Raw genomic sequence first — 26968 nt, forward strand, 5'->3', positions numbered from 1 at the left:
TCACCTTCTGGCCCGTACAGCTCAGGCCATTGATCTCTGGAAGCTAGTCACTGGGGTGTACTCAGAGCAGCCTAAAGAGAGAACCTGGAGTGGCCATAATAATAATAATAACGGTATTTGTTAAGCACTTACTATGTGCCGAGCACTGTTCTAAGCACTGGGGTAGATACAAGGTAATCAGGTTGTCCCACAAAGGGCTCACAGTCTTAATACCCATTTTAAGATGAGTTTAATTTAGGCATAGAGAAGTTAAGCGACTTGCCCAAAGTCACACAGCTGACAAGCGGCAGAGCCAGGATTAGAACCTGTGACCTCTGACTCCCAAGCCTGGGCTCTTTCCACTAAGCCAGGTTGCTTCTAAGTGCTTACTATGTGCCAAGCACTGTTCTAAGTGCTGGTGTAGATATAAGGTAATCATGTTGTCCCACATGGGGCTCACAGTCTTAATCCCCATTTTACAGATGAGGTAACTGAGGCACAGAGAAGTTAAGTGACTTGCCCAAAGTCACATAGCTGACAAGTGGTGGAGCTGGGATTAGAACCCATGAACTCTGACTCCCAAGACCGTACACTTTCCACTAAGCCACACTGCTTCTCTTAGTGGCCATGGGGCTGGCCACTTGCTGCACCTCACCTCCAGGGCCTGCCACTGTCCTAACCTCACTTCCGGGGCCAGCCACTCGCTGCGCTTCACACTCTCATCTCTCTTGCCTTGCTCACGTCCACCCTCCTATCAGGAACTCTCTCTTCTCCTTCACATCTGGAAGACCACCACTCCCCCACCCGTCTTCAAAGCCCTAGTAAAACCATTATCTCCTTCAGGTAGCCTTCCCTGAATAACCTCCTACCTATCTCCCCAGCCTATTTCTCTGCCCTTGCTGCGTCAGCTACAAGTTTTAGGTCTGAACCCTTTAGCACTTATGTATTCGTCACCCCGATCTACCCTTCTATTCATCTTGTTTCCCCACCCTGTCATTTGCTTCAATGTCTGACTCCCCTGCTGGACTGTAAGCTTCTTAACGAGAGGGATCACACCTACCTAATGCCCGTTCCCAAGCACTTAGTACATTTCCCTACCAGAGTAAGTGCTCAATAAACACTATTGGTTGATGGGAGGGAAAGTCTGGGGTGGCTAAAGGGTGACTGCAGGAAGGCTCCAGGGCCGGCTTCCTCTAATTTCGGCGCGCTGACCCTTGCGGACATCAGCAAAGAGCTGCCAACATCACTCATCATCATCAGTGGTATTCATTGGGTGCTTACTCTGTTCAGAGCAGTGTACTAAGTGTTTGGGAGAATATTAATAGGTTAACCAGTGGTATTTAATCAGTCAATTAATGGCATTTTTTGAGTGCTTAATGTGTGCAGAGCACAGTACTAAGCACACTTGAGAGAGTACGATACGAATGAGTGGTAGATATCCTCTCCGCCCACATGGAATTTACAATCTAGAGGGGACAAAAGACATTAAAATAAATTACAAGTAGAAGAAATGGCTGAGGATATGAATATGTTTTACTGTGGGGCAGGGGGTGAGGTGAATATCAAGAATTTAAGGGATATAGATCCAAGCAGAGGTGACGCTGAAGAGAGGATGAATGAGGAAATTAAGACTTAATCAGGGAAGGGCTCTTGGACGAAATGTGATTTTAGAAGGGTTTTGAAGGTGAGGAGAGTGGTGCTCTGTCGTATATGATGGGAGAGGAGGGAGTTCCAGGTTAGAGGGAGGATGTGGGCAAAGGGTCAGCGGCAAGTGGGGCTGGGTGTAGTAGATCAGGGAGGTGAGACAGGAGGAGGCAAGCTGACAGAGTGCTTTAAAGCCGATGGTAAGGAGTTTCTGCTTGATGCAGAGGTGGATGGGCAGATCCTGGATGCTTTGGAGGAGCAGGGAAACATGGACTCGACCTTTTCCTAGATAAATGATCTGAGCAGCAGAGTGAAATATGTACTGGAGTAGGGAGAGACAGGAGGAAGGGTGGTCAGCCAGAAGGCTGATGCGGTAGTCAGATGCTTGGATCAGTGTGGCAGTAGTTTGGATAGAGAGGAAAGGGCAGGTTCTAGAGAATACTCATGGTATTGGTTAAGCGCTTACCAAGGGGCAAGTACTGTTCCAAGTGCTGGGGTAGGCTTAAGTTCAATCAATAAATCAATAATATTTATTGGGCACTTACTGTGTGCAGAGCACTGTATTAAGCGCTTGGGAGAATACCACACAACAATATAACACATTCCCTGCCCTCAGCGAGCTTACAGTCTAGAGGTCTGTTAATAGAGTAAGTAAACACAATCCCTGCCTTCACACCATCTATGGCATGTAGGGCACTGTACTAAGCATTTGGGAGAGCACAGTAGAGTCAAGGAGGTAGACAATCCCTCAAGACATTTACCATCCTTCTCAATGTATACTCATCTGCCCTATGGACATGCCCATGCAGGCAACCCTCCTGAAAGCCCCCCTCTCCTCCAGGAGACCATTCCACTGTGTGTGTGTGTGCGTGTGTGTGTGTGTATTCGTGTGCACGCAAAGAGGGAGCAATGAGTTCCACCTCTTCATTTGTCCAGCTCTGGCTGTTGCCGGTCTCCTGCTCCCCCTGCTACCTCCCCCATTATAGTGTAAGCTCCTCGAGGGCAGGGACTAAGGTCTACTACTTTCATTGCACATTTGCTCAGCAGCTCAGAACAGCCCTCTGGCCCCGGCAGAGGAGGGAGTCCAGGTCAGAGTGAAGTGACTGAATGCTCATCTTTGCACCCATGTGTCTAAGTTTGCCAACCTGTGAACAGAGCTGTGACTCCGAGCGGGTGATGTCCCTTTCCCTGGGAACTGCGTGGGAGTTGTTTTCACTAAGAAGCCCCCACTGGCAGTTAGTATAGTTCTTGGGCACTTGGTGTGTTGGGGGGCGATGCCCTGGGCCCAAACCGCCCGTCCCTGGGACCCCAGCCCACCACACTGGGAGGACACCCGGCCTGAGCCATCAGTTCATCCCCAGGGCTCCCCTCCAGTGGGCAGGGGGTATGCCTGGCCTGAATTGCGCATCCCCGCAACTCCTGCCCAGCTCATTGGGGCAACGCCCAGTCTGAACTGCTTGTCCCTGAGACCAGGGTGCTGGTGGGACGCCCAGCCCAAACCAGCTGTCCATCCCTAGGGCTCCCACCCAACATGCTGGAGGGTTGCCTGGCCCTGGGGCCGCCCCCACAGTGAATCAGGGGGATGCCTGGCCCAATTTGGCTGGCTCCAGTGGCTCACTCCCCGTGCTGTTGCAAACTCAAAGCTTCTGATTCAACCCATGTTGAGCCTCTGCTTGTTTCTCTGCTCCAAAGCCAAAATTACTTCCAGCTACAGCCTCAAGATGTCCAGGCCTCACCAGTGGTGTTATTTATGCAAATCCAGCTCCACATAATTAAGTTGACCCCAAGGTGGCAAGGTCAAAATCACAGGGGTTGGGAGAGGTGGGAGGAAGCAGTTATACACTCACTGCCACCAGAATCCCCTTTGCCCTCCCCTGTTTCTGAGCTCCTCTCGTGGTGGGAGGGAAGGGCAAGAAGGGAGGGAGACCCCAGGGAAAAGAAAGGGTTTTGGCAGCGACAGTAAAACTGGTGGATTTGCAGATGCCAGAAATGTTGATCTGGCCAGTTGGCTGGCACCAGGCCAGTCAGTCAGCTCAGGGAGCAGCCACCTCCAAGCACCAGACGGACAGCGTCAGCCCCAAATAGCCATTAAGGAGGAAGAAAATGGCTGCCTCCATGGCTCTCCCTGCCATGACCCCTGAAGGACACTTGGACCGCCTGACCCCTCCCTGGACTCCCCACCCTCTGGCCTTCCAGAGGCCTGCCCTCCTTTACTCTTCTCCCACTCCCTTCTGTGTCTCCCTGACTTGCTCCCTTTATTTATCCCCCTTCCCAGCCCCACAGCACTTAACGTTCATATCTGAAATTTATTTATTTCAATTAATGTCTATCTCCCTCTCTAAGCTGTAAGCTTGTTGTGGGCAGGGAATGTGTCTGTAATATTGTTTTATTGGACTCTCTCAAGCGCTTAGTACAGGAATCTATACACAGTAAGTGCTCAATAAATATGATTGACTGGCTCGTCCTCCCCACTGTGAGCCCCCTGGCCCGCCCTTCCCTGCCGAGGGTCCTGGACTCCTCCTCATCCCCAACACCCCTAGACCCCTCTGCTCCCCGGACTGCCCTCCCCACTGTGGTCCCCTGGACCACCCTCTCCCATCACGGCTCCCTAGACCTCCGTCTCCCACCTTGGCCTCCTGGTCTGTCTTCCCCCACCATGGCCCCTGGACCCCCGGGTTCCCAAACCGCCCACCTCATTGTGGCCCCCAACAGCTATGCCCTCCTTACCCAGAGTCTCCTCGAGGACCCCCGGCCTCAGTGCTTGCTGTTTGCCAGGCTCCTGCCATAGCCACTGTTCTTCCCCAAGGCGCGCATGCTCTCTCCTGCCTCCGCGTGCAGCCGGATACTCGGAATGCTGAAGATCGAAGACACTGTAGGGAGAACACGCACAGCTGCGGGTGGGACTTCGCCACCAATTTCCAAGATCCATGTTGACCCAGCTCTCCTAGACTTTACCAAGACAAGCACCTATGTTTCTGTGTACTCAGGAGTAGGTACGCACTCACCTACAGGCCAACCCAGATGAGGACATGTGCACCCAGGGACCGGTACTCACTCACATACAGGCCAGTCCACATTAGAATATATGCATTCAGCGGCTGGAGCACATACATATTCTGAGAGAGCAGAGGTCCCAATGCACTCTAATCTGATGTCGGGGGAGTCCCCCAGGGTGCCGTATTCAATGGGGTAAAAGGCTCCATGGTGCTGTATTCTGAGGGGGTGGAGGGCCCTAAGGTGCTGTATCCTGAGGGGCAGAACACCTCAGTGTGCTTTACTCTGAGAGGGCAGAAGGCCCCAGGGCACAGTATTTTAAGAAGCAGAAGGCTTCAGCACCGAGTATTCTGAGGCGGGGGAAGTTCCCAAAAGCACAGCATTCAAAGTGTGCAGATGGCCCCAGAGCACAGTATTCTGAGTGGGCAAAAGCCCCCAGAGCACAGTATTCTGAGTGGGCAGAGGCTCCCAGTGCTCAGTATTCTGAGTGAGGAGAAGGCTCCAGCGTACAGTATTCTGAGGAGGCAGAAGGCCCCAGTGGGCAGTACTCTGAGGATGCAGAAGGCTCCCACGCACAGTATTCTGAGTGAGCAGAAGGCCCCAGAGCACAGTATTCTGAGTGGGCAGAAGGCCCCAGCATGCAGTAATCTGAGGAGGCAGAAGGACCCAATACGTAGTATTCTGCTGAGGCAGAAGAAGGCACCAGTGCACAGTATTCTGAGGAGGTAGAAGACCCAACATGCTGTGCTCTATTCTGGGATTGTTTCAGTCCTACCAGCTGGGCTTCCATGGAAGAATCTCACAAGATATTCTTTCCGCACATGAGGGGCTGTGGGGAATCAGGCATGCGGTTCTGCTTCGGAGATGCAGTTCCAGCTTCTGGGCGTGGAAGAGGGGAGGGGGGTGGGAGCTGGAGCCCGACCCGGATGGAAAACAGAGATTTCTCATCTTTATCCTCCTTCTTTCAAAACACTCCGTGGGGCCTCAAGCCTGGGGAATGCTGTCAGAGACAGAATCGCCTCTCGCTTCTGTTCCAGCAAAGAGCCTGCTGTGCACTGATAAAAGGCTTAAAGTAGACCTGCATTCTTAATCTGTGAAATTACAAATTAAATCCTCACATTATAAAGCCGCCCCAAGGCACCATCACGTGTCCAGTCCGTCCCCCCCCAGGGGTCTGCACGCCCTGGGCCGTCAGTGCCCGGCCATGGTACGGTAATGCCAGGCCCGGCCAGAAGAGCAGGTCTCTGCTGTCCACCCTTCCTGGACAGGAAAGCAGGTGTCTCCACCCCGCACCGTTCAGGAGAGCGGGTGTCTCCACCAGCCGCCCTCTCCCCAGCCAGGAGAGCAGGTGCCTCTGCCGATTCCAGCCAGGAGAGCAGGTGTCTCTGCCAGTTCTGGCCAGGAGAGCAGATGTCTCCACCAATTGCCCTCCCTGGCCAGGGGCTCATCGGTCCCCTGGAGTGCCCCATGCCCACAAGCGGCCCAATCCCCACTGAGGCCAGACCAGTGGCTGAGCCCGTGGCCGTGGGACCCTTCCCATCACATGGGGTTCACAGGTGGGGGCCAGGAGAGAGGGAGTGGGTGGCAAACCTGTCTTGGGGGGCTGGAGGGAGTGGGAGAATCACAGGGAGCTGGAGTGTCACAGCGGCTGGACTGGGGGATAGCATCACAGGGGGCCAGAGTGGGGAGAGAGAAGGGGGTTTTCACAAAGTGTGTGAGGGAGTGAGAGGTTTGTCTCAGGATCAGAAGGTGGAGGAAGAGGAACTTGGAAAGATGTCTGGGGGGTAACAATAGGACAAGCAGGCAAGGTGGAGGGAGACCAAGGACAGGGGAGCTCCCTCAGGGGGAGCTAAGAAGGGGGATACAGGAGAGACCCACAATCCCAGCTACATCTCACATATGCCCTTGTGCACACACCCTGGCATACATACCCTCATGCACCCACAGAAGAACACCCTTCCTACCGGGTGCCACAGGGAGCAGCCCTGGGGAGCTGCCTAGGTCATCTAGGGGTGGCCAGATGCCCCGCGCAGAAGGAGCAGGCGCGGGATGGACCGGCGGGGGTGGGAGCCAAGGTGACTCCGGGACAGTCAACGCCACACGGCTCACAGCCCCGACCCTCCCTTCCACCCATCTCCTCGCCTCTCCGGTGTGGGCTCGGGGCAGCTGGCTCCCGTCCGTCTCCCCGTGGTCGGTCCACTGCAGACCGAGGGAGTTCGCAGGCAGAGCCCCATGCTCTGCCAGCCTGGCCTGCCGGGGAGTGAGTGGAGGGAAACCCTGGGGGTGACTGGGCCTGCCCAGGGATGGAGGGGATTCCCAGCACTCACTGTTAGCCAGGTCCCATAGCCGGGGGGGCAGGTCACTGAAGTACTGGTGGCTCAGGGCCGCGGGCGCTGACAGCCGGGTCTTCGGGGAGCACTGTAGCAGCTTCGACGCCAGGTCCTCCGCGCAGGCCACACGGCTCAGCCTGCAATCCAGGGACGGGGCCATCAGCCCCCTCGATCCCAGCCCACACGCTGCCCTGGACCTCGTCCCCCAGCCCTCCTCCCCCTGCTCACCTTCCCATCCTCTTCCTCATTGCCCCACTGCTCCTCTTGAGCACTCAGTACAGTTCTCTGCACCCAGTAGGCGCTCAATAAATGATACGGATTGACTGACTGCCTGTCTGTGAGTTCTGCAGTAGGGAGAGCAGAGCCCAAACTCTGGCCTTAGTGTCAGGGCCCCAAGAGTCAGCCCAGTGTGATCAGACAAGAGTTATTCTGGGTCTGGGTCAGGCAGGTCTGACTCCTGGGGAGTCCTGCATGGGAGGTTGGGGGGGGGTGGAGGGAGGGAGCCCTAGGGCTGAGACCTCCCCCCCCCCGCCCCCAGTAAAGGCCTGGGGGGAGAAAGGCAGTGCCTCAGCCTGGAGAGAAGACATGGGCACACACATGCGCATGGGCACACACACACACACACACACACACACACACACACACACCCTTAAGTATTACCTCTTCTTGTGTTTAGAGCAGCAGGAAAGTCACACCTCCATCACACAGTCACAGTGCCCACACAGGATAAATTCCAGGCAGAAAACGGGGTCGGTTTAGCGAATGGGGATGGGCGGGTGGGTGGGCAGGTGAGAGAAATGGATTGAGTGAGGGAAACAAGTCAGAGCCGGTGGGGCCGGGGGAGGAGGCTGAGGGACCTGGAATGCAGATCAGCTACATTTCTCTTTTGTCCTTCTCTGACCATGTCCAGAAGAAGACTTGCTCAGCAGAAGTTTGATGCCAGAGAGGAAGGCGGGCTCTGAGAAAGAGTCCAGCTAGGAGCCGCATGCACAGCTGCCCAGGGTACCGCAGGACCCCGGTAAGAGCCGCTGACCCTGCCATCATCGCCGTGCCCAGCTGGGAGCAGAAGCGCCACCAGGAAGCCACAGGGCCCTCTTTTCAGGAGCCTCTGCTAGAAAAGACGCATGGCTTATTGGAAAGGGAGCGGACCTGGGAGTCAGAGGACTTGGGTTCTACTCCTGGCCCTGACGCTTGTCTGCTATGTGACCTTGGGAAAGTCACTTCACTTCTCTGGGCCTCATCTGTAAAATGGGGATTAAGACCGTGAGCCCCATGATGGACAGGGGCTGTGTCCAACCTGATTAGCTTGTATCTACCCCAGCGCTCAGTACAGTGCCTGGCACATAGTAAGCGCTTCACAAATACCACAATGACTATTAATAGGAGTAGGGAGTGGGGAAGGGAATGGAGGGACGAATGGACACGGAGTCAGGGACACTTACTTGTCCCAGGCCAGGCGGAGGGCTTTGGAGCTGTACAAGGTGAAGCGTTCTGAAACACATAGAAAAGTTTGCCATCACCTCCGGGCCAGGAATGCGGGAAACGGAAGAATCGGGGCAAAGACTGCTTTGCTTAATGCTAAGTGGGCTGCTGTCCCGCAGTGCATGGCCCTCCTGTCCAAGAGGCCCTGTCTGGGAGAGAGAGAACCCCACAGGGTCAGCAGTGCAGGACCGAGACCCTTCAGACCCCAGAACTCCTTGCCCAGGGGCCACCCGGAGCTGTGTCTGACTTGGGATCAGCAGTGCCCAGTCAGATGGTGGCAGTGCCCGGAAAGGCATGTACACACATGTGCGTATGCATCCTATCAAGTGCACATGCAGGCTGACCACCATGCTGTGTCTGACAGTCTCCCAGACTGCTCCCTGCTCCCTCCCTGCCCTGGGCACTGCCTACTCCCTGCTGCTGGGGAAGAGGAGAAAAAAAAGGAGGAAAGGAGGAAGGCGGGAATGGAGGAAGGAGGGTCTGCCTGCCATCTGCCCAGGACCAGTGGGGGGGTGAAGAGGGTCCCGCTACACACCCACCTGGTTTGAAATGTGGCAGTGAGTGCACTCCAGGCCACGTGTCTTCATTGGGCGTGCCGAGTACCTACAGAGACAGGATGTTTATGTCTACGATGTTTCCATTCCTAAAACATGGAATTTGTTTTCCCTCCCCGGAATTGTTGGGGCCACAGACGGCTGATCCCAGGGTCTCCAGGGCCACAGGATGCCTAGCTGCCGAGTCTCCTTATGACCGATCCCGGGGTTGCGAGGCCCAGGATGGCCGACCCCAGGGTTGGCTGGGTCATGGAAGGTCAAGCTCAGGATTGGCGGGCAGCAGACCGCCGGGTTCAGGGTTGCCAGGGCTGTGGCTCCATCACAGGTTGAGCTGGAAGAGGAAGTCTGAGCCACAATTCCTGACCGGGGGCAGGGGGAGGGGAGGTTCCTGTCCATGGGAAATAATAATGTTGGAATTTGTTAAGCGCTTACTATGTGCAGAGCACTGTTCTAAGCGCTGGGGTAGACACAGGGGAATCAGGTTGTCCCACGTGGGGCTCACAGTCTTAACCCTCATTTTACATATGAGGTAACTGAGGCACAGGGAAGTTAAGTGACTTGCCCACAGTCACACAGCTGACAAGTGACAGAGCCGGGATTCAAACCCATGACCTCTGATTCCAAAGCCCGGGCTCTTTCCACTGAGCCACGCTGCTTCTCCAAAAGTGGGGGCAGACACTGTGGAGAGGTAGTGGTGACAAGCCCAGGCAACTAGAAGCCACACCTGAGGCGGTCTGGTGGGACACGGGCCCCATCTGCTCTCCTGAGAGCCACTGAACAATTAGGAGGGCTTAGACCTGGTGCTGGGGCCTGGTTTGGGGCCTGGCACTCTCCCTGCCTTTCTGAGCCAGGTAAAGGCTGCCTACTCTGGATTTGCAGGACCTCCGCCCAGTGGCTGGTGGCGGAGTGGGCAGTGTCCCAGTCCCACAGCACTTATGTCCATATCTGTAAGTTATTTATTTCCATGAATGTCTGTCTCCCCCTCTAGGCTGTAAGCTCAAGGTGGGAAGAGAATGTGTCTACCAACTCTGTTATACTGTACTCTCCCAAACACTTAGTACAGTGCTCTGCAACAGCACGGGAGTGAGCCACTGGAGCCAGCCAAATTGGGCCAGGCATCCCCCTGATTCACTGTGGGGGGGGGCCCCAGGGCCAGGCAACCCTCCAGCATGTTGGGTGGGAGCCCTAGGGATGGACAGCTGGTTTGGGCTGGGCGTCCCACCATCAATTACGATTGATTGAATTAAGGAATGAATTAATGTAAGCACTCGTCCTGCCCTGATTATTATATCAGCCTCCTTGCTGACCTCCCTGCCTTCTGTCTCTTCCCACTCCGGTCCATACTCCATTCTGCTGCACGAATCATTTTCCTACAAAAACATTCAGACCATGTTTCCCCACTCCTCAAGAAACCCCAGTGGTTTCACCTATGTGACAAGCAAAAGCTCCTCACCATTGGCTTTAAAGCGTTTAACCACTTTGCCCCTTCCTAGTTCACCTCACTGCTCTCCTACTACAACCCAGCCCGCACCCTTTGTTCCTCTGGTGCTAACCTTCTCACTGTACCTCAACCTCGTCTATCTATCTCGCCGCCAACCTCTCGCCCATCTCCCACCTCTGGTCTGGAGCGCCCTCCCTCCTCATATCAGACAGATAATTGCTCTCCCCCACTTCCTACTGAAGGTATTTCTCCTCCAGGAAGCCTTCCCTGACTGAGCCCTTCTCTCCTCTTCTCCTGTACCGCTCTTACTTGCTCCTTCATTCATCCTCTCTCCCTTCCTCATGGCACCCATGTATATATCTGTATATATCTTAAAATTATTTATTTATCTATTTATTTATGTTAACCTCTGTCTCTCCCTCTAGACTGAAAGCTCGGGGGCAGGGAATGTATCTGATGTTATATTGTACTTCCACAAAGCACTCAGTACAGTGCTTTGCAGACAGCAAGTGCTCAATAAATACGATTATTATTAATAATTAATAATAATAAATGAGGGACAGCCTGGCGACAGGTGCACTGCAGCCAGCAGAGGGAGCCAGAGACCCGACGAGAGACCTCAGTCCCTTGAGCCAAACTGCAGCTCCCGGCAGAGTGGTCCAGCCGGGCTGAGGCTGACTGAGGCCGGCTCTGTCCTCACCGTCAGCACTGTACTGAGCGCTTGGCAGACAAGCCCAGAATCATCCTGCGTCTGCACGGCTGCAGCCAGAACCGTTGCTCTCAAATAGCATGAGAGGGACCCCACCCTCCCTGACACTGCCACTCTCCCTGACAGTCACGGTTGTTTGGTTTGCAGGCGACCCACCCCCCCCCCCCCACCTGCCGCCTTCCCTCGGGGGCCTCCAAACTGCCAGGGGGTGCTCTGCAAACAACAGACTCCTCTTCAAAGCCCTACTGGGAGCTCACCTCCTCCAGGAGGCCTTCCCAGACTGAGCCCTCCCTTTCCCTCTGCCCTTCCTCCCCTCCCCATTCCCCCTACTCTCTCCCTCTGCTCTTTCCTCTTCCCTCTCCCCACAGCACTTGGGTATATTTGTATATATCATTTAATAGTCTATTTTATTAATGTTGTGTATATATCTATGATTCTATTTCTCCTGATGGTAGTGATGCCTGACTACTTGTTTTGTTTTGTTGTCTGTCTCCCCCGTTTAGACTGTGAGCCCGTTGTTGGGCAGGGATTGTCCCTATCTGTTGCCGAATTGGACATTCCAAGCGCTCAGTACAGTGCTTTGCACACTGTAAGTGCTCAATAAATACGATTAAATGAATGACTGGATGAAGACTCCAGCAGGAAAGCACTCCCAACAGATGCCCAGATGCAGTGCTCCTCACACAGTGGGTTAGAGAAGCAGCATGGCTCAGTGGAAAGAGGCCGGGCTTGGGAGCCAGAGGTCATGGGTTCGAATCCCGACTCTGCCACCTGTCAGCTGTGTGACTGTGGGCAAGTCACTTTACTTCTCTGTGCCTCAGTTTCCTCATCTTTAAAATGGGGATGAAGACTGTGCGCCTCGTGTGGGACAACCTGATGATCCTGAATCTACCCAGTGCTTAGAACAGTGCTCTGCATATAGTAAGCGCTTAACAAATACCAACATTATTATTATTATTACTCTGTATGCAATAGAGACCCAACACAGTGCTGTCCACACCGTGGGTCCTCAGGGCAGTGCTCTGCCCTCAGGACATTCAGACCAGTAGTCAGTGGTCAGTGACCCAGGCCAGGAATGCTAGTCCAATGACACGAGATTCAGTCAACCATCCAGTTACCAGGAGGAGGTGGGGTCAGTTGTTCTGCCCTCTGGGGGGGGAGGGAGGAGAATTGTGCGTGCCCGTCGAGGGCACACCCACAGAGTCACAAACAGGTTCTCGCACTGACATGGTCTCTAGACTGTACGTTTGTTTTGGGCAGGGAATGTGTTTACCAACTCTGTTGTTTTGTACTCTCCCAAGTGCTTAGTACACTGCTCTGCATTCAGTAAGTGCCCAATGAATACCACTGATTGATTGACCGACACACCCACACACCCTCATCACCCTGGAGGTGACAAGTTTCATCAGGCTGTCTGGGGATAAAGCACAAGGGAGACCTTGAGTTCTCTCCCCTATTCGGGGATCCAGCTCCTTCCCCTCCGGACACCACCCCACCCAAGTGTCCCCAAAGGCCCCGGCCCTGGAGCAGCGATTTACCAGAAATATCCGCTCCAGCTGGTCCTGGACGTCCTTCATCCCGGGAAAGGCGGCCACTCCCTGGATCATCTCCACGAAGATACAGCCCACGCCCCTGCAGCCACAGGGTAAAGCTCTTTACTCCTGCCCTTGACGAGGTGACAGCACCCCCCGGAAGTCCTCACTCTCCTAAGCACATGCTTCCCTCTGAACGGGCCAGAGGTTTCACTTCTTTCTGGCCAGCGACCCTCACTGTCCTCCGCCCCATCCTGCCCACTGCCACGTGCCATCCAGATGCCCCAGGAACCTCACGACCCAGCGGAGAGAAAAATGGAGAAGGCTTGCTGGACCCTTGTCTGGGAGGAAACTCTCCCTCGCCCCTCCTGGTTATTTTCCACTCAGGTGGGGGGGAATGAGACACCCTGCCCTTCTAGGAAACCCCTCCTCTGCACAACACAGATGTCCAGTACAGTTAGGGTAGTGCCCCTGCCCACTGCGTATGTCCAGTACAGCACCCTGCATGCAGATGTCCAGTATAACAGCCAGTAAAGTGCCCTGCATATCCCAGCAGTCCTGTACAGCATCTGGCACACTGCAGGTGTCCAGTACAGCACCCAGTGCACCACAGATGTCCAATACAGTTCCCCCCATACTGTAGGTACCAGTATACCCCCCAGTATGGGCCACATGGACCAGAAGCACCCAGTCCAGTGCTCGGCTCACTGGACTCACGGTAGGGGCTAAATTCACCACCCTGCATACCATAAGTGCCCGTGACAGCAACTGTCCCAAACACCATGAGAGCCCCGTCTAGCACCCCACACACTGTGGGCCTTCAATAAATGCCAATAATCAATGCTGATTTGCCAAGGACTCCTGGACCGCTGGGGGATCTCGGTGATGAATGCAGCAGCGACTGACTTCTAGGGGCCTAAGAGTCTGTCTCTCTCTCTAGACTTTAAGTTCTTTGGGCAGGGATCTTGTCTACCAACTCTGCTTTACCATAGTCTCCCAAAGGCTAAGTCCAGTGCTCCTATACCCAGTAAGCGCTCAATAAACCACCGCTGATTGATTGACTGTTGGCCAATCAGATCAAGAGCGCTACATCCCCTGAGCCGTGCCAATGCAGCTTGCCAGGAGATGTCTCTCCCACTTGGCCCAAAGAAAACAACTCTGGGCGAGCCCGGGAACCAATTTGCGGCTCCACGCTGACACCCTTCCAGGGTCCGGGACCTGGAGCGTGAAGTTGATGTCGGGCGGGAGCGGTTTTGGAATGAGAAACCTCTTTACTCCTGCCCCTGACGAGGTGACAGCACACCCCCGGAAGTCCTCGCTCTCCTAAGCACATACTTCACTCTAAACAGGCTCTCCCTCCCTCAAAGATGACCACGAGCCATTTGGTAGCACCAACGTTCCTCAGAGAACCGCCTGGGATACTCGGCAGTTGTGGCGGCCTGGGGCCTTAGGCCCGGTCCCACCCTAATCTGGGCTAACCCCGGCTCTCGGGAAGACGTGTGAACTTCAGGGGGCCCAGAAGGAGAGGGAGAGAGGGACCCGACTGCACGACTGCTCCCCTCTGCCACCAAAGGGAGCCATGAGGTACTGTGGCAGGGGCCAAGCCGGGTGCCTGGCAGAATGTGCGGCTGACACCCTGGGCTCAGGCCACCCATCCCACCAGCGGATATTCCTGCTCTGGAGCCACCGACGGTCCCAGGCTCCAAGTGACATATGAACGGACTCCTTTTCTACCAGAGGTCCTTACTCCCTCCCCGAGAGGGGCAGAGGTCAGGGCTGTTGGGTACAGGAAGATGCTCTGGGGGCCACTCCCTGAGTCAGGTGACTCTACCTCACCCATCAGGTGGCATCTCCAGGGGCTGGAATCCAGCCTTCTGCTTTCTGCTGCTTTCCTTCTTAAAGGCACTGTGGGGGATCAGGGCAGAGAGCGGTGATGAACGGATGGGACCAGGCCCGGATGCCTGGATCTCCGGGATCAGCGGAGTCGAGCAGGTTGAGGGAGGAACAAGCTCGCTCTTCGTCCTTGCTCTGACCCCTCGTCTTCCCACCCGTCTTCCTCCCTTCTGCGTCACCTATGTCCTTAATAACAACACTAATGCTGGGATTTCTTAAGGGCTTACGATGAGCCAAGCACTGTACGAAGCGCTGGGGTAGATACAAGATCATCAGGTCGGACCTGGTCCCTGTCATTCATCAGGCTGGAAGTCTGAGTAATTGGGAGATCAGGTAGTGAATCCCCATTTTACAGATGAGGAAACTGAGGTCCAGAGAAGTAGAGTGACTTGCCCAAGGTCATGCAGCAGGCAAGTGGCTGAGCCTAGGTCAGCTTTTTCCACTAGGCCACGTTGCTTCTCAGGTTACATTTGTGTCCACTCGATTCTATCAACCTTTTTGTATTGTCCTCTCCCAAGCGTTTATTACAAGTGCTTTGCTCATAGTAAGTGTTCAACAAAATACCACTGATGATGATGAGTGCACTCAATAATAATAATGATGATGATGGCATTTGTTAAGCATTTACTATGCGCCAAGCTCTATTCTAAGAGCTGGGGGAGATGAAAGGCTACCAGGTTGTCCCACGTGAGGCTCACAGTCTTAATCCCCATTTTACAGATGAGGTAACTGAGGCACAGAGAAGTTGTGACTTGCCCTAAGTCACACAGCTGACGAGTGGCAGAGCCGGGATTAGAACCCATGACATCTGACTCCCAAGCCCGTGCTCCTTCAACTGAGTCACGCTGCTCCAGCAGACAAATGGAAGTCAAGATTAGAACCCATGACCTTCTCACTTCCAGGCCCATGCTCTATCCACTAAGCCACGCTGCTTCCCTTAAGCACTTTGTTACTCACCCCCCCGCCAACCCCCATATCACTTAGGTTCATGTGCTTCCATGATCTAGTGGAGATAGCATAGGCCTGGGATTCAGAAAGCCCTGGGTTCTAATTCCACTTCCACCACGTACCCGCTGTGTGACTCTAGGAAAGATGTTTAACTTCTCTGTGCCTCATTCACCTCATCTGTAAAATGGGGATTAAGACTGTAAACCCTACATGGGACAGGGACTCTGTCCAACATGATATGCTTGTATCCATCCCAGCTCTTAGCACAATACCTGGCTCAGAGTAAGCACTTAACAAATACCACAATTATTATTATTAATTTTATTACTTGTAATTTAAGTAGTGTCCATTTCCCCCGCTAGACTACAAGCTCCAAGGGCAGGGACGGTATCTACAAACTCTACTGTAGTGTACTCTCCCAATGACTTAGTACAGTGCTCTGCACATGGTAGGTGCTCGATAAGTACCATTGATTGACTGCCTGATTGCTAATTTGCCTCCGCATGCCTGGGTCTGAGGAAAAGGAATTCCTCTTCAGACTCAGATCAGCCCTGAAATGAGCTCCTGCCCGCCCGGCGGCTCCAACGCTCAGCACATTCATTTCACTTCTAAATGAGATATGTGATGGAGAAAATGCCAAGTGAATATGCGCGCTCGTTCCATCTGACAGGCGTATTTATAACGATCCCTCACCCCAGGCCTCTGGCAAGCAGTCAATATGTTAATTAGGGAAAAAAATCTCAATCACTCAGTGTCTCTCTGCCTGTGGGGAAAAGTGCCCTGTGATCTTCACGAAAAAGGCGTTTCTCGGTCAAACCCTGGGCAGTCCGTGCCGGCCGGGAGAGCCAGGGGAGACACAGGGGTGAGAGAACGCGGTGGAGGGAGGATCGCAGGGTCAGGGCATCCGGGAGTTAGTGGTTGGTGGCGGGGAAATGGGGGGGGGTGGGGCGGGGAGGTGGAAGGACGGCTGGACCAGGGGGCGAGGACCGTGAAGGGGGCTGGCCAGGTGCCAGCTGGGACCCGACCTTGCCCAGGGGCAAGGGGCAGCCAGGGCCACGATCCACGCCCCTCAAAATGGGTGGGCACTCAGGTCCCGCCTCTTACAACCGGAAAGCCTGGGTTCACCATACTCCCCCACTGCCACCCCTCGAAGGACGCCGTGCTCGCCGCGGGAACTGTTTGGATGGACGGGAACCCCGGGCCCTGAGCCCAGCACTCCAGCCCCCTTCCTCTCCGGCTGGAAGGCCCCCACTTACCACATGTCCAAACAAGTGGAGTACTCGGTGGAGCCCAGAAGGACGTCGGGGGGCCGGTACCACAGGGTAACCACTTCATTGGAGTACGTGTGGCTGGGGACGGACTTGGCTCGAGCCAGACCTGCAGGGAGCAACGAGGGGTGAGAGGCTCAGTGAGCACACAGGGACTGAACTTCCTGCCCCACCCCGTGACACCCTTGTCCCGCGACTTAGGGGTTGCAAGGGGAGGGACTCCGTTGCAGGGGTTGAGGGCGGTGTGGAGGGGAGGGGTTGTGTCGCAGGGGAAGATGCACTGCTCCAGGGTTGCAGGAGTGTGGGGAAGGGGTGCTGTCACAGAACTGTAAGGTTGCGGAGGACGGGCAGCTGCCACAGGGTTGCCAAGGAAGGGGCACTGCCTCGGGGTTGCTGAGGAAGGGGATCTGTCACAGGGTGGCAGGGGGCATAGTTTGGGAAGTTTCCCTGGGGAAAAGGCTCCCTTCTCACAGGCAAACGCCTCTTGTCCCTCGGATGGGGACAACCTGCTTCCGGATGCCACCCACCTGCCCTTGGACTGGCCAGACCGGGCTCTGGCCCGCCAGCCTGACTCTACTGTCCTTGACCGCCATAGGCCTCTCTATGTCCCCACCAGCTTCTGTCTGCCCCTGCTGCTCCCTGCCGAGACTGGGTCCCCAGATGGGGCAGGTCGAGGAGGGGGATCTCACAACAATGGCCTTTGCCAGAAGGGAAAACCTGGGGCTCCTCTCTCTGACCCTGCCTAATTTTCTGAGCCAATGACGGATTCCCCAAGCCCAAGGCAAAGGCGGTGCTGCCTCACCAACAACGAGGGCACTGGCATAGCCGACACTCAGCCCCCTACCCCGGACTAATTAGCAGAGCCGGTCAAGGCCACGGCTCTGGCTCTCCAGGCTCTTGGCAGTTGCCATGGTTACCCTTCAGGAGGAGAGGCCCGGGCCCCCTGGGTCACCGTCAGAATCCCGGCCTGATGGGGTGCAGGAATTTGTAGGCTCAGTGTCCGGGATGCGCTGGCCGGACCAGAACGAGTCTACTGGGGTGGCTACCGTCTCCATTCCCTTGAAGCTGCGCTGTCGGCTGGGTTCCCGGCTGGGTCCCACCAGGTCCCACTTGGGCTGTTTCTCAATTAACCCGTTTCCACTTGCCCACAGAGGCCGAACCACCCAACAGTGCAGCAAGGAGGGGGAGGTAGCAGAAAACATGTCAACAGGAAGAAAAAGCATGGACACTGGGTGGCTGTGTATAAATGTGTGTATGTGTGCAGCTGGGAACAAGTGTGCACATGCGTGAGTGTGGCTGGGACCATCTGACTGTGCGTGTGTGCACATATGTACACATCTGTAATTTATTTCTATTAATGTTTGTCTCTCCCTCTAGGTTGTAAGTTCCTTGTGGTCAGGGAACGTGTCCACTAACTGTTGTACTGTACTCTCCCAAGCACTTTGTACAGTACTCTAAAATAAATAAATAAATAAATAAATAAATTGTGGTATTTGTTAAGCGCTTACTATGTGCAAAGCACTGTTCTAAGTGCTGGGGGATACAAGGTGATCAGGTTGTCCCACGTGGGGCTCACAGTTTTAATCCCCATTTGACAGATGAGGTAACTGAGGCACAGATAAATTAAGTGACTTGCCCAAGGTCACACAGCTGACTAGTGGCGGAGCCTGGATTAGAACCCGTGACCTCTGACTCCCAAACCCGTGCTCTTTCCACTGAGCCACGCTGCTTCTCTACACTCAATAGGATACTCAATAAGTACTCAATAAATAGATATGTTGTGGAGGAAGGATATGTGTGACAGGATTTGGTAACAGACTGAATATGGAAGATGAAAGAAAGACAGGAGTCAAGGACAATGCTAAGGAGGTGGGCTTCAGAGACAGGGAAAATGGTGATGGTGCTGTCCACTGTGATGAGACACATTAAGTTTTGGACACATGAGCTTGAGGTGCCGTGGGACATCGATGTGGAGATATATGACTACAGAGAAGGAGAGAGGTCAAGGCTGAAGAGGAAGATTTGGGAATCCTCCACAAAGAGATGGTGGTTGAAGCTATGGGAGCAAATGAGTTTTCCAAGGGACTGGGTGAAGATAGCGAATAGAAGGGAACCTAGAACTGAGTCTTTAGGAACCCCTACTGTCAGATGTTAGGAGACGGAAGAGGAGCCCACTAAAGAGATTGAGAAGGAACATCCAGAAACAGAGGAGAAGAAACAGGAGAGGATGGTGTCAGAAAACCCAAGATTTGATCATGGTTCCAGGAGAAGGGGGTGGGGTCCACAGTGTCAAAGGCCACTGAGAGGTTTAGGATTAGGATGGAGCACAGGCCATTAGGTTTGGCGAGAAAGAGGTCATTGGTGACCTTGGAGAGAGTAATTTCGGTGGAGTGAAGGGGGCGGAAGCCAGACTCTAGAGAGGGGGAGTTGCAAGGGCTGCCTGCCCTCTGTATACCTAATAATAATAATTATTATTGTAGTATTTGTTAAGAGCTTACTATGTTCCAAGCCCTGTACTAAACTCTAGGGTAGAGACAAGATAATCGGGGTGGACACAGTCCCTGTCCCCCATGGGGCTCACAGTCTTAATCCCCATTTTACAGATGAGGTAACAGAGGCCCAGAGAAGTGAAGTGACTTGCCCAAGGTCACACAGCCGATAAGTAGTGGAGTCAGGATTAGAACCCAGGTGGTTCTGACTTCCAGGCCCGTGCTCTTTCCACTACGCCACGTTGCTTCTCTACCTGTCCCGCCCCCACCGTCGGCCCACCCTACCTCCATGAGCCTTCTAGTTCTCTGTCCCCACAGAAACAGAACCCCAGCAGGCACCAACTAGAAGGTGGGCAGAAGAGTGGCACTAAATGCCAGGAGCATGGCAGCCTCAGGTGAGGCTGGGGCCCGAGAAGGGCAAGGACAGGGCTCTGCCCACCTGCCCGTGCACGTCCAGGCTTCCAGGGGAGGGTCCGGGAAATGCTGACTAGGTTGCCATGTGATGGGCTTCCTTCCACTGCCTACAGCTCCCAGTCTGTGTGTCTCTGTCTGCCTGTTTCTTTCTATCTCTATCTCTCTCTCTCACACACACACACACACACACATGCATGTATTTACAGACAGCTGCTCAACATAGTCATTCTAATTATATGGGGAACATCAATCAGGGACTCATATCTCCACCCAGAGGAGCTGATTAAGGGGCTGATGGTGCAGGGGGGCTGGGGCAGGGTCTCTGCTCTCCTACCAAAGTCAGCCAGCTTGAGCTCCCCCAGGTGGCTGATGAGCAGGTTCTGGGGCTTGAGGTCTCTGTGCAGGATATACCGCTGGTGGATGTAGGAGAGCCCGCGGAGCAACTGGAACAAGAACAACTGCAAGACGGGGTGGGGGAAACAAACCAGGTTAACACTTGGAAAGAGGCAGGGGCCTTTTCCGAACAGGGCTCCGGAAATTCACACTCTGCTTCCATTCACGGTTCAATTCCTAGCGATCATCGTGCCCGGAGACGGCTCGTGGTCTAGGACCAAGGAAGGGATGGAGGGAGGGAGGGAGGGAGGAAGGGAGGGGCGGAGGGATGGATGGAGGGAGAGAGGGAGGGAGGGAGGGAGAAAAAGAGGGAGGGAGGGAAGGGATGAGGTCCTGTTGGACAAGGAACAAAACGGAGGCTCAGAGAGGGTCAGTGACCTGCCCAAGGTTGTACAGCGGATAAAGGGCTCTACCCACTGGGCAACATTGCCTCCCTCTCTGAAGCTATCAGCTAGGGGGCTGGCCGAGAAGAAGGTGACCCGGTGCCCCTTACTCAGACCCTCAGTCTTCCCCTCAGCCCCCAGACTCACCTTCACGTTGTGCGGGTGGAGACCTCCAGGGTGCTTGTCCATATACTGGCATAGGTCTGTGTGCTGGGGCAGAGGAAGAACACAGTTACCGCCCTGCTGCCTCCTCCTCCTCCCTAAAGCCCAGGGTCACCACCCTGCACTGCTGTGGGCTGCGCCCCGCCTGCTCCTCCCTTATAAGACTGTGAGCCCCATGTGGGATGGGGACTGTGTCCAACCTGATTTGCTTGTATCCACCCTAACGTTGGTATTTGTTAAGCGCTTACTGTGTGCCGAGCACTGTTCTAAGCGCTGGGGTAGACATAGGGGAATCGGGTTGTCCCACGTGGGCCTCACAGTCTTAATCCCCATTTTACAGATGAAGGAACTGAGGGACAGAGAAGTTAAGTGACTTGCCTACAGTCACACAGCCGACAAGTGGCAGAGCTGGGATTCGAACTCATGAGCCCTGACTCCAAAGCCCATGCTCTTTCCACTGAGCCACCCTAGCACTCAGGACAGTGCCTGGCACTTAGTAAGTGCTAATCGAATACCACAATGATTATTAATTATTATTACAGGGTCACAGGCCTGCGCTGCTGCAGACCATGCCCTTCCTGCTCCTCTCTAACACACGGGGTCACCGCCCCTTGCCAGGGTTGCACCAGGCATGCAGCAGAGCATCCCTCAGCTCTGCCTGTCAGGCTCCAACCAATCAATAGCATTTATTGAGCAATTATTATGTAGAGGGCACTGGAATAGGTAGACACAATCCCTGCCCTCAATAAGTTTACATTCTACTGGGCAGAGAGCACTAAACCGAGCACTGGGACTCACAAAGAGGGGTGAGGCCGGGAATCGCCGTCAGTGGGAATGACAGGCGGCAATCCGGCCCAGGTTTTCCTTTCAGCCAAGGAAGCATGGAGAGTTCCACGACTGGGAACTGATGTGCATCCAGGCCTTGAGAGCACAGCCTAGCCGGAATGGCTGATGGAATAAAGGAATAAAGGAATAAAGGCAGGCGGACACGGCTGCAGACTGGAACACTACCCTTATGGCAAATGGACCAGTCAAGTACAGCCCTGGGCACCTCTGGGGTGCCGGAGCGCTGTACTGGGTACCTAGCAGGTGCAGAATGCCGTAATGGGGGCTGACAATGGGCAGAGAGCCGTTTTGGCCATTTAGGGATAAACATTAACAGTCCAAGACCAGGCTGTTGCCCTGAAGGATGCCCCAATCTAAAAAGGAGAGAGGCAGGACCCAAGCTGCCAGACATCCAGTGCCAACTGTCCTCTGGCTCAGAGCACCCCAACACCACGAGATGCACCCGGCTGCCACGAGGTGCCATCTGCGTCCCTGCCCACCCTACAGACAGCTCCCTGGCTCGAAACAATTGCCAGGGTCAAAAGCGGGGGCCAAGGGGGAGACCAACAATATGGACCAAAAGGTGCACTAAGGGCACGGGCCAATAGCACTGAGCATCAGTGTGGCCCGTAGGCCAATACGGCTAACCCTCTGACCCCGCCGCTTACCCTTTGCCCCTCAGGGTACGGACCCACAGTGAGGACCAAAGGTGTGAACCAACAGCATGGATATACACTGTGAGACCTTCGAAGGACAGGGTCCGGGTCCAATTCCCATCTGTGTACTCTTTCCCAGCGCTTAGTACAACACTGCACAGTATGCACTGAATAGATTCTCTAACAGAACTATGGCTAGTGCAGCAGCATACACCAATAGCCAGGACCAATGGATCCTTATTTATTTATTGAGTGCTCACTATGGGCAGAGCATGCACTAAGCGCCTGGGAGTTTAGTAGCAGAGTCGGTAGACAGGTGTCTGACTGTCTAGACCGAGCTTACAGTCTAGAGGGGGAGACAGACATTAATAGAAATAATGAGGGATATGGACATAAGTGCTGCAGGGCTGAGGGAGGGGTAAATAAAGGGTGCCAATCCAAGCACAAGGGCGACGCAAAAGCGAGTGGGAGTTGGGATCAACAGTGTGCCCCAAAGGCAGGGACCAACACGGTGGGCCAACCAACCCTCCAATCCCACTGTTCGCCCCCACCCCCTACCCGCCCCGGCGCGACCAGGTGGTCCTGGTCCCTCAGGGTTATCCGATTCAGGTACCGCTCATTTCACCCATCTGACCCCGCAAGCTGTGTTTCCCACCTGAGGATTAGAAGGAGGCCGAGACCGGTGCTGACCACTGAGCGGAGGGAAGCTGAGTGGAGTGGGGAGGAGCGGAGGAGGAGGAGGAGCTGGGAGGAGCGAGGAGGTGGCTGCTACTCACCACATATTCGAACACCAGGGTCAAGGTCTCCTTGGTGTGGATAATGTCGTGCAGCAGCACAATGTTGGCGTGCTTTAGGCCTTTCAGGAGCGAGGCTAGAAGACAGAAAGGGCGAGAGCGTGCATACTGTGTGGGGCTCGACACCCGGAATGTCCCGAGGCTGGACCGTCTTCAGCTCTTGTGCCGCTCCTCCCACCCGCTGGCCACAAAAGCACTGCCCGGGCTGCTGACCCGACGCAAGGCCCGGCCCACATACAAGACTTCCATGCCCGCAGGTTGGGGAGCTGCACCCTGGCAGAACTACAGCCAGGATGGCTCACGCTCCGGCCCTCGATGCATTGGCGGAGTGGATAGAGCAAGGACTTGAGAGTCAGAAGGTCACGGGTTCTAATCCCTGTTCCACCACTTGTCTGCTCTTTGACCACAGGCAAGTCGCTTCACTTCTCTGGGCCTCAGTTCCTTCATCTGTCAAATGAGGATTGAGGTTGTGAGCCCCACATGGGACAGGGACTGTGTCCAATCGATTTGCTTGTATACACCCCAGTGGTTAGTACAGTACCTGGCACATAGTAAGCACTTAACAAATGCCATTGTCATCATCATCACTGTTCTGTACCACCGCCGGTTTTTCCCATCCCCACAGCGCACCGCATCTTGAGATTCCCGCTGTTGGCTGGACGCTCCCTGACCCCCAGCCATATCCTGACCCAAGCACAGAGGGTGGCCATGCTCCAGTGGGGCTGGGGCTGCTTCTGGGGGCGGTTACTGGGAAAGCTCCACCCTCCAGAAGCTTACGGCCCAGAGGAGAGACGACGTCCAGGGAGCTTTCGACCCGTGCAGCCGGCACCCCCACTGACCCACAGAAAGCCTGATCCTTTCACAGACCCTGCGGTCGGGGAAGGTGGACTCAATGGTTCTGAGTTTCCACCGGGGAAGGCCGGGACTCCCTCCTGGGAGCTTGTGACCAATTTAGTCAGGGATGGCAGTGGACGGGTAAATGACCGAGTGAGAGGGGGCAGCCTACCATGCTGGGCCGTGGGAACTGACCAGCCACCACTGGCCAGTCAGCAGGAGATCCCTGGCCTGGAGCCAAGGGAGAAGACAGGCAGAGGGACTCGGCGGCCCAGTAGCTAGCGTGGCTTTTACTAAGCAGCAGGAAGCCCCTTCAGATCCCCTACTAGGGGTTTTACAATCTCACCTCCCTCCACTCCACAGTCTGACCCACCAGGGGCCGCTTCCATGTCACTGTAAAGGACTGGACAGAGATTCCCAAGCAGAGCTGCCGGGTTTCTGGGCCTCTTGCCCAGGCAGCCGGTGTTGGGAGGAGTTTAACACTCTCACTAAACACAGAGGCACAGAAAATTACCACTTGTTTCAATGGCCTGGGGCTGGGAAAAAGAAGTGAGAATGAGGGTGAAGGGAGAGGAGGGAGTGAGAGCGAGAGGAGAGAGTGAGAACAGTAAGAGGAGAGAGAGGGAGGGAGAGAGCAGGAAGGACAGCAATGGCCTGGCAGAAAGAGTCCACCCCATATCGGTCAGCATCAGCGCAATCCATGCAGCCCAAATGGCGTCGCAGGAAGCAGGGCGGACTGTGGACCTGTGCTTGCTCGCCCCAATCAGTTGGGCCGATTGCCCCATCTCGGTCCCCTGGGCAGCAGTGCACCCACCAGTGGCATGAGGACAGAGGAAGGGACTCAATTATCACATGTGGGCTTGAGTTTTCACTGAGGATGGCGGATGAAACGCGGTTAGGGAGAGATGCGAAAATCTGATGGGTCAAGAGTGTCCCCCACTGCGTTCCTCCCAACCCTTCTCAACACACACGACCTCTGAAGACAAAAATTTTCCCCGAGGTCACAAGGGAAATCCTTCCCCCCCACATACTCCCAATGTCCTGAGAAATCACAAACCAGTTTCTTTGCCCTTCCACACACAGTGCAATCACTGATTGTCAGGAAGAAGTGGATGGGACCAGGAGGAGGAGAGGGGAGGGACCAGGGTGAGGATGACGTCCAGGATTAGAATGAGTGAGACAAGGCCCAAGACCACTGCTTCTCCTTTGCCCTGCACTGTTCTCCTAGCTCCGACATGCCAAGAACTCAGACTGTCACCGCTCGGCCCGATAAATACAGAAACACAATCTGATCTGATCAAATCAATCCATAGTGTTTATTGAGCACATGCTGAGTGCACAGCACTGTATCAGTACTTGGGAGAGTACAACAGAGCTGGTAGGCACAATCCCTGCCATCAAGGAACTTACAATCTAATGAGAGTGACAGACACTAAACTACAAGAAGGAGGAATAATGGAGTATAAAGATCTGGACATAAAGTGCAATCCACAAGCTTGGGTGACAGGGAAACAGTGAAAGGGCAGTAATAGTAGTAATATTTGTTTAGCATCTACTGGGTGCAGAACACTGTACTAAATGCTGGGAGAGAACACACAGGGCAGCCGTGGAACAAAGAGAGTGGGGAGATGAGAACTGAATTGGGGAAGGCTTCCCGGAGGAGCTTTGATTTCAGAAGGGTTTTGACATTGTGTTGTGGGGGGATGGTAGGTCAGATGTGAAGGGGGAGGGAGTTCCAGACAAGAAGAAGGTGTGGGCAAGTAGCTGACGTGGAGGGAGATGAAAGTAAGGAGTGATGAGTAGGTTGCTGTTGGAGGAGTGAAGCGAGCAGGCTGGGGCGAAGGGGGAGAACAAGACGGGTGAGAGTAGGGGGTGAGGGGAGAGCCGACTGAAAATCCGAAAGCCGATGGTGAGGAGTCTCCGACACCAACAGAGACATCCTCCGAAGGATTGCCGATTTGTACATTCCAAGCGCTTAGTACAGTGCTCTGCACATAGTAAGCGCTCAATAAATACTATTGAATGAATGAATGACTCCCCTCAACCATCCCTGGTCAGGATGGTCCTCTATGACCAGGGCCACCCTCATGGGGCTTTCCCCATGTCAGCTGTGTGACTGTGGGCCAGTCACTTAACTTCTCTGTGCCTCATTTATGTCATCTGTAAAATGGAGACTAACTGTGAGCCTCACGTGGGACAACCCGATTACCCTGTATCTACCCCAGTGCTCAGAACAATGCTCTGCACATAGTAAGCGCTTAACAAATACCAACATTATTATTATTATTTCCACGGGCAATCGATAACTGCTCAAATGCAGGACGGAAATTAATTAATTCATTCATTCATTCATGCATGCAATCATATTCATGGGAATGAAAGGGAACCTCGGCCCCCAAGCATCGCTGCTGTCGCTGCTGACGAGAGCATGCTTCCCACACCCTCCCCAGCCCCCCACCCTGGTCACTATCTCCAACCGTGGCCCTGAGACCCTGGGAGGGACCACATGCTGGTTGCCCTCCTGGACCCCACCCTCATAATAATGGTGGTATTTATTAAGTGTTTACTATGTGCCAGGCACTGTACTAAGCGCTGGAGTGGACACAGGCAAATTGGGTCAGACACAGACCCTGCCCCGCACGGGGCTCACAATCTTAAACTCTATTTTACAGATGAGAGAAGAGGCACAGAGAAGTTAAGTGACTTGTCTAGGGTCGCACAGCTGACAAGTGGCAGAGCTGGGACTAGAAGCCAGGTCCTTCTGACTCTGAGGCCAGCTACCCTGATGGCTACGGATGGACTAGCCAACACTCCTGACTCTCCCCCAGTGACCCAACCTGGCCCATCCAACACCCGGCTCTCTTTTCTCCTACCCTGACTTTCCCCCTCAGTGACCCAGCACTAACCATTTAACACTCCTGACTCCCCCGGTGACCCATCCGACACCCTTAACTCTCCCCCACTGACCATCTGCCCCTCACTCCAAACATCCCAGTGGCCGGAGCCTCCCAAAAGGCCCAATTCTGAAGCTGTGACTGCCGGGCCAGGACTCACCTTCCCTGATTGCGGTAAATGGCGTTCCCTCCTCCTCCTGGAGCCGGATCACCTTCAGGGCCACCAATTTCCCATTCACCCTGCAAGAGGGAAGGGGAAAGATCCTTACAGAATTCCCGCTCTCCCACCATGTTGCACTGATCCCCCAGAGGGGCAGAGGTTCACTGTGGGTAGAGCACTGAACTGGGTG

At 54.5% G+C, this 26968-nt stretch overlaps 1 protein-coding gene across 2 annotated transcripts in view; it reads right to left on the reverse strand.

Annotated features, from left to right (window-relative positions):
- The window catches only part of CDK14 (cyclin dependent kinase 14), a 75950-nt gene that overhangs the window by 10317 nt on the left and 38665 nt on the right, over positions 1-26968 (reverse strand). For both annotated transcript variants that reach the window (XM_029070873.1, XM_029070874.2), the window contains 10 exons: positions 26779-26858; positions 22873-22967; positions 20601-20663; positions 20012-20135; positions 16763-16883; positions 12672-12765; positions 8969-9032; positions 8390-8438; positions 6945-7084; positions 4351-4493 (listed from right to left, as the gene is read on the reverse strand). In XM_029070873.1, the coding sequence (XP_028926706.1) occupies positions 4378-4493; positions 6945-7084; positions 8390-8438; positions 8969-9032; positions 12672-12765; positions 16763-16883; positions 20012-20135; positions 20601-20663; positions 22873-22967; positions 26779-26858 (946 nt within the window). In that variant the 3' untranslated portion in view covers positions 4351-4377. The remainder of the gene's footprint in view (positions 1-4350; positions 4494-6944; positions 7085-8389; positions 8439-8968; positions 9033-12671; positions 12766-16762; positions 16884-20011; positions 20136-20600; positions 20664-22872; positions 22968-26778; positions 26859-26968) is intronic.

The sequence above is a fragment of the Ornithorhynchus anatinus genome, chromosome 8 (assembly GCF_004115215.2).
Source record: "Ornithorhynchus anatinus isolate Pmale09 chromosome 8, mOrnAna1.pri.v4, whole genome shotgun sequence".
Classification (NCBI taxonomy): Eukaryota; Metazoa; Chordata; class Mammalia; order Monotremata; family Ornithorhynchidae; genus Ornithorhynchus; species Ornithorhynchus anatinus.